General features: G+C 60.1%; 1 protein-coding gene across 4 annotated transcripts in view; it reads left to right on the forward strand.

The window, feature by feature from the left end:
• The window catches only part of GRM4 (glutamate metabotropic receptor 4), a 117,112-nt gene extending 104,287 nt beyond the window's left edge, over nt 1-12,825 (forward strand). For 2 of the 4 annotated variants that reach the window (XM_032410001.1, XM_032410002.1), the window contains exons 10-11: nt 5,812-6,058; nt 12,245-12,825. In XM_032410001.1, coding sequence (XP_032265892.1) covers nt 5,812-6,058; nt 12,245-12,294 — 297 coding nt within the window. In that variant the 3' untranslated portion in view covers nt 12,295-12,825. Of the gene's footprint in view, nt 1-5,811; nt 6,059-9,442; nt 10,123-12,244 lie in introns of those variants that run through there. The other 2 variants (XM_032410004.1, XM_032410003.1) reach the window with 2 other exon arrangements.
• The last annotated feature ends 608 nt before the right edge of the window (nt 12,826-13,433 follow it).

Here is a 13,433-nt window from a genome sequence, read left to right on the forward strand (position 1 = left end):
CTCTGTCAGGCCATCCTGTGGGCCTGGACATAGCCCAGGGCCCCGTGCACTCTGCCCACATCCCAGCCCCAGCACTGCCTGGCTTCTGCAGGGTTTTATCTTGAAGGATTGAGGGTCACTGAAGCCAGAGGCTAGAGACTGGGGAGGGGGGGTTATGGGGACCAAGGACCCCAGCTCCTCGTCCGAGCTCCATATCTGGGATCCTGGGCAAACCAGCTGGCTTCTCTGCCTCAGTTTCTTCGTCAGCATATTGGGACCATGATCCTTCCCTTGCAGTCCTTAAGGTGTTATAACAATCACATGGCCTGATGGGTGTGGAAGCTGTTTACCCACTGCGGGGCAGCTGGGGCTGAGGAACGCAGAGGAGGGTGATGGCGACAGGGGTCAGAAAGACGGCAGGGCAGATGGTGGAGGACCCAGAGGCTGTGGGAAGGATGCTGGTTCTACCGTGAGCGAGAAGGGGGCCCCTGCGGGGTTCTGAGCAGCGACGGACATGATGTAGTGCAGGTTTGGATGGAGCCCTCTGGCTGCTGGGTGGAGCCCCGAGGAAGGCGAGCCAGGAGCGGGATGGCCAATGTGGAGGTGACTGCAGCGAGCCCAACAAGGGCTGCTGGGGCCAGGGGTGATGGGAAGCGGGGGCTCCTCGATGTGTCTGCAGGGGGTGCGGGCCGGATTTGGGATGGATTGCATGTGGGGCAAGAAGTGCAGAGGAGAGTCAAGGATGACTCTGGTTTTTGGTGTGAGGATCGGAAGGAAGGAATGTCTGCACCCTAAGGTGGGGAAGACCACAGAGGAGCCAGTTTGGGGGCCGAGATGGAGCAGTCGTTTGGACGTGCTGAGTTCGGGCTGCCCATTAGAGGTCCGCGTGCTGCTGTTGAGCCGACAGCTGATTATACAGGGCTGGGGTTCAGGGCCGAGGGCCGGGCTGGAACTGGAGCTGGGGAAGTCGTCAGCCCATGGCTGGCATTTGAAGCCAGAGCCTGCCCAGGCGTGAGGTACTAGGGACGCCTGGCTTTGGGAGGCTGCCACCAAAGCCACGATGGAGGGGGTGCTTGTCATGTGCTTGACACTCTGCCTACCGGCCGGCAGGCTCCACAGTAGCAGGGTAGGGTGGATAGCGCCATCCCCATTGACACATGAGGACACAGAGACACAGAGAGGGCAAGTGACTTGTTTGAGATCACACAGCCAGTAGGTGGCATGGCTGAACTTGACCCTGCTGTGCCTAACTCAGGAGCCCCCCACCCCAAGCCCGGTCCACACTGCCCCCCTGCAGCCCTGGGACACCTTCCTGCCCTGGGGCCTCCTTGGTAGGTGCCACCTCTGCTCCAACAGCTCCTCGACGGCAGGAGCTGTGCCCTCCATCCTGAAACCCTTGGCCTGGCCCAGGGAGGCCTGTGGCCTGCCTTCCAAAGGTGGCCTGTGGGCTGAGGGGCTCTGAGAAGCAAACCTTGGGGTTGGCAGTGAGTGCCCTGAGATCAGAGACCAGGTTTGGCTCCAGGTCACCCCACACACCTGAGCCAAAGCAGCTACCAGGCCCAGCTCTCACTGTGAGCCAGGTCTCCTGCCGCCCCCGGCCCTCCCTGCTGAGGACAGGCGCAGGCAGAAGCTCCATGCCCCGCAGTGCCCAGGGGGCCCACAGAGCCAGCAGTGGAAGCCACCCCCCACTCCAGGAAGCTGGCAGCTTGAGAAATTTCCTTCAGCAGCACCAGGAGGCTCCTTCCCCTGCCTCCTCAGGGAGTAAAGGTGCATGGCTTGAAGGCAGACAACATGGCGGCTGAGCCCCTCACTCTGCCTTCCCATTGTTTCCTCAGGGGGGGCCCTGCCCTCCCAGGGGGTGGGACCCTCCCCTGCCTCCGGCTGCTGAGGCCCCACCCTCCCGCTCAGCCCCCCACATCTCTCCAGGCCATCCTGCCTGCCTCTGATTTCTCCCTTTTTAGGAGGCTCCCCTCAGTATGGATGATGAAAAGGAGCCTCTGAAATGATCTCTCCTGAAGCCCAGAGAGGGGCAGAGACTTACTTGCCTGGGGTTCCACAGCAGGCTAGCCTCCCAGCCACAGGTGGTACTGAGACCCTGCTCTGCCCCTGATGGGGGGGGGGGTGGGGACATGGGACATGCCCCTCCCCTCTGGGCTTCTGCACGAGGAGGGGGCGGGGGATGAGCTCTGAAGTCCCTGCTGGGTCAGCCTACCTGACTTCCTAGAGGCTCAGGCAGCCCAGGGGCTGAATCTGTGCCCGGTCCTGCCAGCACTAGGAACGCGCCTGGAGAGAGTGGGGTGGGGCTGTGGTGGGGAGTTGGTGTGGTCAGTGGCTGGGTGGTGTGTGGATCTGTGTGCAGGTGGGTGCGTGTGTGCACTCTGGGTGGGGATGGGCAGCTGTGTACGCTGAGAGCTTCATGGCTGCTGGTATGTGTGGGTGTGCAGAGGAGTTGTGTGTATGTGCAGATGTGTGCGTGTGCGGTCGTATGTGCGTATTCAGGTATGTGTGCAGATGTGGGTGGATGCCTCTGTGTGTGTGCATGTGAGTGTACCCAGGTGCATGAGTGTGTGTGTGTGTGCACGCGTGCCCCCAGGTGTGAGTCTGAGTCGAGTATGAGTGTACAGCTGTGAGTTCAGGCGTGTGTGTGTGAATGCAGAGATGCATGTGTCTATGGGCGAGCATGTCTGTGGGCATGTGGGTGTGTCCAGGTGTGTGTGCACACGCGCTTGCAGGGGCTTGGCGGCACCCAGTTCCCCCCAGCGTGCAGGTGGCGGTGCGGAGTGAAGCTGTCTGTGCTGCCCGGGTGAGCAGGCGGATGGGTTTCCCCACGCTAGCCCGGATTTCCGGGGGTTATCACGGCCGCCGTGTGGCATTACTCTGAGCCATCTGGAGCGTGCTTTCTCTGCCGCGTGGCGTTCCCGCTCAGCTGCACTTGGGCAGGACCTAGCCACAGAGGCTGGCCAGGTGGTGGGTACGTTCATTTATCTGATTTGTACAGATTCCGAGCTTCTCAGTAGCCACGGGGCCCCTTGGACCCTCTGCCCATCAGACCTCGCACGGAAACAGGAAACTCCTCATCTCCCTCCACAGTGGCTCCTTTCTGTGCCCTTTGCCCCACCCACACCCATCAGCAGCTCTGACAATGTCTTCACTCTGGGGAGCAGTCACTTGTGAGGCTAAGGCAGGATTTCTTGCAGAGGACAGAGTGTAGCCAGGGCCTGACCAGAAAGGGGAGCAGGAGTTCAGGCACCTCCGTCTGGAAGATGGGTTGGCTGGAAAACAAGACGAAATCAGATCCTTGAGGTCGCCTCTCACCCACCCCGCCCTGTCTTTGAGACCTGCATCTGTGTCTGGGCCCCATCCCTGCGGAGGGTGGGGTGCCTGCTGGGTTCTACAGGTTCTAGAGGACCGCTGCTTCTTTGATAGAATCAGCATGCTACCACCTCCTGGTGACAGCGTGTGCCTTCACACAGGGGGCTCCGGGACAATGCCTGAGCGGGTGGGAGGGTGGGAATTCCAGACCCCAGAGCAAGGAGAGGGATTGGGGGTGTGCAGACCCACTTGTGCTTGCACAGGGCCAGCCACCTCCAGCCTGCGATGGCTAGAGGAGCCCCCAAGGCCCCTGCTGGAAGGGCAGGGCCCCAGTGGGTGGGGGTAGCTCTGCTTAGGTTTGATTGGTTTACACCCCATCTTGTATTTTGTTTGTGAAAAGGCTCCTAGGCTGAAAAGCAAAATAGAACACCAAGGACTGTACTCTTTTCCGTGCTCACGGCTGGCTCCATGGTTTTCAGGGCCTTGTGCAAAAAGAAAGTGAAGGCCCTTGTTCAAAAATGATTCAGGATTCAAGATGGTGGCAGCAGGGCATGAAAGCAAGCGTGTGTGCCCAGGGCTCTGCCTCTGCCTGTGTTAGTGGAGGGGCCTAGCATCCCACAGAGGGCCCGGGCAGAGTGGCATCTGGCCCCCAACACAGAGCTGTGTCCACCGCAGGGCTCACTCTGTCCAGAGAGGGGGCCTCTATCCCTGGTTCCACCGACTCTATATGGGCCCCACCCCCAATCAACAAGGTGGGAGCAGAGGGCCTAAGATGGATATCCGACTTAGAAACGTGGCGCTGATACCCAAGAACCCCCATTGTGAGAGGGGAGATGGCCCTTGCCCTCAGGAAGCCCCCAATCTAATGAACGAGATGTACTCTCACCCAGGGAGCTCCCAGTCCAGTGGTGAAGATCCAGAAAACAAGCCTCATCTTGATTAGCCCAAAACTTCATTATTTTCCCCAATGGTGTGGAACCTGTCCCCCCCACCCCCACCCCCATTAGCCCCATCTCAGGGGGTGGGAGAGGTAGCCAGCACCCTCCCACTGGCCAGTCATGCTGGGAAGCAGCACTGTTACACAAGAGAGTGTGGCTTGTGTGTGAGGACAGGGGATGACTGTGTCCAGAGGGCTGTGTGCTCCCTGGGGGCCAGGCTCTCATTTCCCTGGGCCTGTGACATTTTCTGAACAGTGACAAATGAAACTGCCTCTCCACGCTCCCAGGCCCCTTCCCCATAGTACTGTGCAAGCTCACAGAGCTTCACAGTCTGAGTTTGGCTGACCTCGTGGGTTGGGAGAGGTAGCAGCTATCATCCCATTGCACTGATGAGAAAACTGAGGGTCAGAGAGGGCTTGAGACTTGCTCAGGGTCACATCACTCTTTCCTTTCAGATCCTAGGGCTTCTCCAGCCTCTCTCTCAAGGGTAGCTGGAACGATAGCCTTCAGATCCAGGTCATGAAGCATTTCTGGAGAAGGGCAGGAGATGGGGTAGAGTATGAGAATGGGTGTCAGAGGGGGTCGGTTAGAGCTGGGGGTCAGGGAGAGCTTCCTGGAGGAGGTGGCACATCAGCCAGGCCCCAGGGGAGGGGGCCCAGGCCTAGACACGTCAGATTTGGGGGGTAGAGCATTTCCTGCCTTCCCCATGCCCAGACCTGGGGACTACAGCCTGGGCCTCCTCTGGCCCCACGCAGGCTGAGGGGGGCCGGAGGGACAGCGGAGGCCTGGAGAACTGGGAAGGACGGAGGAGGTGGGGAGGGGACCCCAGGGGGCAGTGGGAATTGTCAGGCCCTGCCTGGAAGGCCCCACTATTGAAGAATGGATTATCCGACACCCAGATTAATGGGCTTTCATTTTGCTAAACATCTGTCACCATTAGTGCTGGCGAGCGAGCGTGAAATGAGCTTTGACCTTGCTGCCATCGCCATATCTCGCTGGGCACGGAGGCTCCCGTGCCAGTGGCCTGCTCTGCACACGGTGTCAGTGGGGGGCGCAGTCACTGGATGGGGGCCTGGTCAAGGGGCTGTGGCACGGCCGCTGGGAGTTACTCCAAGGCACCAACAGACGTTCATCTGACTCCCAGCCCTGTGCAGGGGGCTGCTCCTGGGAGGGTCAGCTGTGGTCCCCTGAGGTCCCTTCCTTAGGGGTGCTCCCCCCACATAGCATGTAGCAGTGGGGAACACTTCCATGCACATACCATGGGCTGGACATTGTACATACGATCACCATTTACCAAGGCATTTCATGCTCACAGCGGCCCTATGAGGTAGGTAGTATAATAGCATGCCCACGTGGGGAAACCGAGGCACAGGGTGGGGCTTGTCCAAAGTCATACAGCTGGAAGTGGTGGAGTCAGGATTTGAATCCAGAGAGTCTGGTCTAAAGTCCCAGCTCGACACCACGACTCCCTTCAGCCCGAAGTCAGTGGGACACGGGGCAGGGCTCCTGGCGTCTGTCTCTGGGGTCGGGACCGTGAGGCCGGGGCAGAGCCCTCTCTGACGGCGCCCTGGCCCACCTGCAGCTGTACATCCAGACGACGACGCTGACGGTCTCGGTGAGTCTGAGCGCCTCGGTGTCCCTGGGGATGCTCTACATGCCCAAGGTCTACATCATCCTCTTCCACCCGGAGCAGAATGTGCCCAAGCGCAAGCGCAGCCTCAAAGCCGTCGTCACCGCCGCCACCATGTCCAACAAGTTCACGCAGAAGGGCAGCTTCCGGCCCAATGGTGAGGCCAAGTCTGAGCTCTGTGAGAACCTCGAGACCCCAGGTGAGTGCTCGGCCCCGCCCCTTTCCCCTGGGCCCCGCCCAGGCCCGCCTCCTTCTTGGAGAAGGCCGGGCCCCCCACCCGGGACCCTGGCCACGCCCCTCCCTGAGCCCGTCCTCTGGGGGTCCTGGGAGAACCCCGAGGCCGCGGGTGAGTGGGAGTTCCGGGAGAACCTTGAGACGCCAGGTTAGTGTCCCTCTGCCCCGCCCCATCCTGGTAACCAGGAGAGAACCTCAAGGTCCCACCCCACTAGCCTTAGCTGCACCCTTCCAGGGATCTCTGGCCACCAAGGGTGAGGCCATGGGGGGACCTGGATCATGTAGGGTGACGGGGGACTCTGGGATTTCTCTGCCCTGGCGCCCACATCTGGGCCTGTGCCCTTTCAGTCCCTCTGGGAGAAGGGGTTGTCGGAGGGCCCCTGCCTTCTGGCCCTTTAGTAACCTGGGCACAGAGGCTCTGCGGCCAGCCTGGCCACCGCCTACCAGGGCCCTGAGAGATGGGGACTCAGGAGATGGGTCCCCAGGATGGGTAAGGGAGGAAGTGGGTTGGACGGAGGAGGGCCTCCAGAGGCCTCAGTTCTCAGGTAGCTGGGTGTTCCCAAGGGATTGTCCAAGGAGACCTCTGCAGTAGAGGGTCATGCTCTGCGAGGGATCTCGGCATCTGAGGGGCAGGCCCAAGGCCCGCACCTGGGCAGGAATGTGCATGGGAGGGAGCGAGGCCGCCGTCTTTGCCAGCTCCTCTGGTCCCCCTGCAGCCAGCCCTCTGTGAGGAGAAGAGATGGAGAGGAGAGACGGGCCGGGCAAGCAAGGGACAGGTGGGGCCTTCGGGGCACCAGTCGTAGTGGTGACCATTTCTTGAGCCCTGATCGTGTGCCACATTGCCATGCGACCTTGAAAGGCAGGTTTTTATCATCTGTGTAATACAGATGAGGAAAGGGAGGCTTAGCAAGGTTAGGGACTCACCCGGGTCACACAGCCAGCAGGTGGCTGGGCTGGACTTGACCTCCACGGTGGTATCCCTACTGCTTCCTCGGAGAGACGGAGGCCTCTCTGGGCTGAGCCGTGGGGTCTCCTGCCTGTGGGGTGGGCCTCCGGGGGCCTCCCAGCTGCTCCGGTGGGGGGGAGAGATGGAGGGGTGGCTGTGGTCACCCCCGCCCCTCTGAGACCTTGGCTCCCTCCTTGGACATCGTGCAAGTGTCCAAATAGTTTAACTGGCAGCTTCTCCTGCCTCCCCTGCTCTCTGAAAGTCCTGGGGGCTCCCATTGGTGGGGAAGGAGAAGAGCCTCCCCCCCCCCCCCCCCCCCCCCCCGGGGAGACTGTCAGTCCCCATGGGACCTGGGAGTTAGCACTCAGCTTCTTCCCTCTCGTCCTGGGAGAAAGGCCAGAAATGGACATTGTTGATGGCAGCAGGAGGGATATGGGCTAGACTACAGGAGGGACTGGAGCACAGGTTCCAGAGAGGAGGCCCTTTGTCACCCACCAGGAGGTCAGGAGAGCGGGAGACCAAGTCTCCCTGGTGTGTTTCCGCTGGGGTAGCACCTCTCACAGGCTCCCCACCTCGTGGCCCTGGGGAAGCATCTTCCCTTCCTTTCTCAGCATGGCTCCCATGTGTTGAGAGACTGCCATCTGTGGAAAGAAGGGAAGTCCCTTCCTACATCCAGACAGGATTTTTCACTCCCAAAGCCCTCTCCCTTGTTGAGTGATCTTCACAGCAGTCCTGTGAGGCCGGGGTAGGGCTAGAGGTTTGATTCCCGCTGAGGCCCAGAGAGGGTGAGTGACTCTCCTGAGGTCACACAGCAAGGTGGTGGCTGGCTGGACCCACACAGTGTCTTTCCCTTGACCTCGACTTCACATGGCCTCCCCATCTCTGTGCAGAGCAGTGCAGGTGGTTTCTGACATGCCCCCTTCTTTGATGTGCTGAAGATAAGGTGTTGCCCCCCTCCCCCCATCTTCTGCCAGATGACCTCTGGTTCCAATCCTGCTCCTCCTCCCAGAGCTTCCCTGGACCTACAGCCCTGGGACTCCCTTCAGGCCCCCCACCTGGGCCCTCCACTCTGAGATGGGAAGGGGCATTGTCCTCCCAGGACTCCCCACCTCTGGCCTTTTGTGTCTAGATGGGCAGAAACCCCAAATGCAGCCCCTCACCAGACCCTTCTGTCCTGAGCAGGGGCCCCTCGCTGCTCCCCACCCACACTCCTGCCTTCCGTTTTCCTCCTTCCCATGGAGATTTACCCGTCCCGGGTTCCACCCTCTGTGCCTTACTCTGCTGGTGCAGGAGCAGGTGTGTCCAGTGAGCTCTGCTCCAGGGCTCAGCCAAGTGGGGCATTAGCCCTCCAGGGACCATGGGCATCTAACTGGAGATAATGCCCTGACTCCAAAGGGCGACCATCATGGTGATGTCACTGGCCAGAGGGAACCAGAGGGCAGGGCCTTCCCGGACACCTCTGATGGCTCCTCACTGACATGGCTTCTTCTGCCTCTGTTGAGGTTGGTCCCATGGGGACAGGGTAGAATTACCACCCCTTCCCACCCCACCCCTCCACCAGACAAGGAGCTGAACGGAGGCCCGGGGAAAGGAGACACAGTGTTCCCAGCCCCGCTTCCTACAAGGGAAGGATGAGAGCTGTTTGCCCCCCTACCCTGCTGTGGGAGCCAGAGACCAGGGCCCTGCGCCCCCACTGTCCCTTAGCTCGGTGACAGCAGGAGATGTGGAGGCGCCGGGTGGGAGCCAGGTGATTAATTCTGGGGATGCCAGACTGAGGGGGTGTGAGCAGGAAGAGTGGGGAGATGTCACTCCTGTGGAGCAGGGACATTTTTCACTCTGTCACTGGCAGGTCACATATCTTTACACAAACAACAGAATAAATAATTCAGGGGCCCGATTGTGGGCAGACTGGGCACAGAGACCCAGGGCAGCAAATGGGGGCTGTCAGCTCGTGCTTGCCACCGCCCGGCTAATTGTTATCTGAGGCAGCAGGGACTAAAAACCAGCAAGGACCTATCACCGGCAAGGGATGGGTTCGGGGCCCTTGGCTCATACCCTCCGTCCCTCCCTTCGGGCTGAGGATGCCCCTGGAGCGTCACTCTCCCCACCCTGTCCTAATTGCTATAGTATTTCAGCCTTGCCCCTTTGCCCACCTCTTCGCAGGGCTTAAAGAGTATTTCCCTCCACCCTGTGGCTGAGAGCCACCCATTTTACAGATGAGGGAATCGAGGCTCTGAGAGGTTCAATTTGTCGGAAGGGCTTCTTGGCAGGTGCTAAGATCCCCTGTACTGGGGAGGGTAGGACTGGACCTGAAGTCTCCTGACTCCTGGCCACAGTGTTTCCTTTTGAGCCTCACCATTAGCTCCCGGGGGCCCGGGCAGACTCACTGCTCCCATTTTCCAGATGGTGAGACCGAAGCTCCGCTGAAGGACTCTGGGGCCCCTGGCTTGTAGCTGAGGGCCGAATGCGCTTCCAGGTTCTGGAACCCAAGGATTGGATTTTCTATTGGAGACAGCTCTGGTCTTAGAGGGACGGCAGGGCCCAACTGTCCCTCACCTCCCCACCACTTGCCCGCCTCCCGCCGCCTTGGTGCCCCTGGCCCAGGTGCCCGTTTCCCTACAGCTGGTGAAGGTTTGGCTGTTCCTGCTGCAGTTTTCCTTCACCTCTGAGCCACGGCTGCTGATGGGTTTATAGGTTTGGAAACTCAATTTTATCAGTTCACCCAGGGGGTGATGGAGCCCTGGGGAACTGATTCTCACCGGCCTGGCCTGCAGCTCGTGATTCACAGAGCCGGCTGCCGCCTCTTTTTCTGACCGTGCGGGAGAGAGCGGGGTGGAGACGTGGGGCTGGGGGAGCCCCTCAGGGAAAGAAGTCTGGGCCAAAGGGCCACCGCTCTCATGCCCCAGGTGGGGAAACGGAGGCCTAGCAGGGAGTGGGGAGCTGCCAGAGGTCACAGAGGGAGGGAGTTAGAGGCTCCTGTCCCCAGAGCGCTCATCTGCGTACCCTCCCACCTCCCTTTCAGCACCTCTGCCTTCGTGGCCCAGCTCCTTTGCCCAAGTGTGCCCAGCCCAGGCCCCTCTGGGGTGCTGCCCCCTCAAAATAGCCCTGTCCACGGCCCTTCTTCCCTCGTCAGTCGGCACGCTGGAGGCACATGGGTCATTTTAGAAACGAAGCTGGCAAGCCTTGGCACGCCGTAAGCCTCCTCCTGAAGTCAGGGCCCCGTTTCCTCCCATTGTACCTGTCCAGGTGCCACCTAAGACTTGCCACTTCCAGGCTATGGCCCAGCCAAGTGACTGTTCATGTTGTGCTTGAGTATTTCCGCTGACAGGGAGCTGAATTACCACATAAGCCCCCCGCTGCACTCAGGAGAAAGTTCTTCCTTTAGCTCCCCTGCACTCCACCCCTCATGCCGCCCCGCTGGTCCTACGGGGAACCCCTCTGCTCACCCCACCCCCCACAAGTTTGCTTCTGGCCACACTTGATGGACCATCTGGGAGGGGGACCTAGCAATCCTGCCTATGTCAGTGGGCTTCCAGCTACACTGATGTGGTGGGTGGGCAGGATGGGGGACCCGGGTTTCTTCCCTCTTGCCCCATCAGCTCCCAGAGGGTTGTGCTGAGGCTGGTCGCTCTCAGTGTCTGTTCTGTCCACGGAAGGCAGAAGAGGGGAAGTATGGGAGCAGCAGTTTTAATCAAATGACATGCAAGCGGCACACAGCCCTTCCACTCACATGTCATTAGCAGGAATGTCATTGAGCAGAGAGTGTGGGAAATGTGGTCTTAACTCGGCAGTCATGGGCACAGGGTAAAGAGGATCGGAGGGTCCAGCGTGTAGCCCGCCACACTGCTCCCCCTCCATGTCCTTCACTCTGGGCCGGCCACCCTGGCCGAGCCTGGCAGAGGCACCTCTTTTCTGGGGGACAGGCCCCTGATGGAGTGTCAGGGCAGCTGTGCGCACAAGGGCACCGTGACCGTGTCCCACCCGGCTGCCTCTGCGCGCCAGCACTCAGCTCCCACCCCAGGCAGCAATTCGGACCTTCATTACTCTCCACTGAGCAGTCCCAGGCTGTGGAGGGAGACCCTGGACCCAGACAGGACAAAACCAAGGGCCTGGCCGAGCTCCTCACCCCTGTGGCCTCAGGGCCTCATTTGTCACAGGAGGGTGGCCCTTATCTGGCCTTGTCACTAGGCTGCCTTGAGGCCTAAACCCCAGCCCAGCAGAGGTGGGGGAGGCTCCTGCTGCCCGGAAGAGCTTGTCACCCAGCTGTGTGTGTGTGTGTGGGGAGGGCCCCAGGGGGCTGAGACCGGGAAATGGGGGGTACCCAGACATGCAGCCCTGGTCCTGGTGGTGGCTGAGCGAGGGCCGGAGTGATGGGTGCAGATAGGGGAGACTCAAGGCTGAAGTGAGACACAGACACCCAGAAATGGGAAGGGGAGCCACACTGAGGCCTGATGGGACCTCCTTCCACCTTCCTTGGGTGAGGGACGGGGGCCGAGTTACTCAGAAGGGCCAACTGGTCAGCTAGTCAGTGTCCAGCCTCGCAAGGCCCTGCCGCTGGTTCCATCATTTATTCCCTCCGTCCCAACCCGCCACTCCCATCCCCTAGGCTGCCAGGCTATGTTTAATGTCTGTTCTTTGCATGTGCTCTTCCAGATGTGTGCTGTGGACCTGAAACACTTCTGTTGATAATACTTTAAGGCTATATATAATTATATCACAAATAAAAATGATTCTCCTCAAGTGTGGTGGAGTTAGGAGGTGGTGGGGGCTTCGTCGGGGGCGGGGTTTTGGGGGACCCTCCCCGAGCGGTGGGGTTGGGAGGGAGTGCCCCTCAAAGGAGGGGTCCTAATTAAAGTGACAGAGTGAAGAGGGCAGGGCACTCCAGGGAAGCAGCCTAGCCCCAGCAAAGGTGTGGAGGTGGGAAGGATGTTCAGACGCTGGGTGAGTCCAGGGAGTGGGGGCACTTGGTGCCGGGGGTGGGGGATGCGGCGCTAGTTGGTGGGTGAGGAGATGCAGGGTAGGGGAAGGGAAGGTGGGGGAGCAAGGGGCTGGGTGGGGTGAGGCCACCATGCAGTTCGCGGGATGTGAACTGCTCGGCTCAGGGTCTGGACTTGATGCGGGGGGCACGGCGGTGCCTGTGCGGGGGGGGGGGGTTGAAGAAGCCAGCCCCTGATGCCTGGGCACCCCTGGTCTCTCTCCTTCCAGCACTGGCCACCAAACAGACCTACGTCACCTACACCAACCATGCAATCTAGCTAGGCCACCAGAGCCGAACAAGAGGAGGAGGACCCGAGACCCTTGTGGCTGACGCGTCGGGCCAGGGCCACTCCCAGGGGCCCAGCTGATGTCCTGCCTGCCCGTGGGCGCCCACGGACGTGGCTTGGTGCTGAGGACAGCAGAGCCCCCGGTGGTCATTGCTGGGCAGCCTGGGCAAGCCGGGCAGGTGACAGGAGGAGAACAAGGGGCCAGGCCAGCTGCAGGCCACCCCAAGGGCCTGCATCTTGGACCACGGCCCCTCCCAGCCTCAAATGACAGGGGCTCAGGCTGTGTGGGCCCCAGAGCTGGTTTTCTCTCTCCCTTTGTCTCTGCTGTCCCCTTGGTGACTGTCCCAGTCTCTTTCCATCCCTGTCTTTATTTTATCACTGCCTTTGCTGCGTCTTCACCTGTCTGAGTGCTCTGCTTTTCCCCATCTTCTTTCTGCCTCTGCCCCCTCTCCCTGGTACATCCTCCATCTCCAGTCGCTCCAGTTTTTTTTTTTTTTTTTTTTAAAGATTTTATTTATTTGACAGAAAGAGCACAAGCAGAGGGAGCAGCACACAGAGGCAGAGGGAGAAGCAGGCTCCCCACCGAGCAGGGAGCCCGACGCGGGACTCGATCCCAGGACCCCGGGATCATGTCCTGAGCTGAAGGCAGACGCTTAACCGACTGAGCCACCCAGGCGTCCCCGCTCCAGTTTTTTCTCTTGTGCTCCACCTGGGTCTCCTGTGCAGTTTTCTTTCCTGTCCTCAGCCCCCTCCTCGCCTTCATTACACCCAGCCTTTGCTTTCTCCCTGCCACTGTCGCCCAATTCACCAAATCTTACGTGTCGCAAAAGAGAAAAAAAGGAAAAAAAAAATCAAAACACAAAAAAAGCCAAAACAAAAACAAATCTTGAGTGTGTTGCAAAGTGCTGCGTCCTCCCGGTGGCCTCTGTGTGTGTCCCTGTGGCCCGCAGCCCGCCTGCCCGCCCCCTGCCCGTCTGCCGCGTGTCCTGCCCGCCTGCCCCCGCCTGCCCCTCCTGCCGATGACACGGAGTTCAGTGCCTGGGTGTTTGGTGATGGTTATTGATGACAATGTGTAGCGCATGATTGTTTTTATACCAAGAACATTTCTAATAAAAATAAACACATGGTTT

Source organism: Phoca vitulina, unplaced genomic scaffold, assembly GCF_004348235.1.
Source record: "Phoca vitulina isolate PV1807 unplaced genomic scaffold, GSC_HSeal_1.0 scaffold11, whole genome shotgun sequence".
In the NCBI taxonomy this organism is placed as follows: domain Eukaryota; kingdom Metazoa; phylum Chordata; class Mammalia; order Carnivora; family Phocidae; genus Phoca; species Phoca vitulina.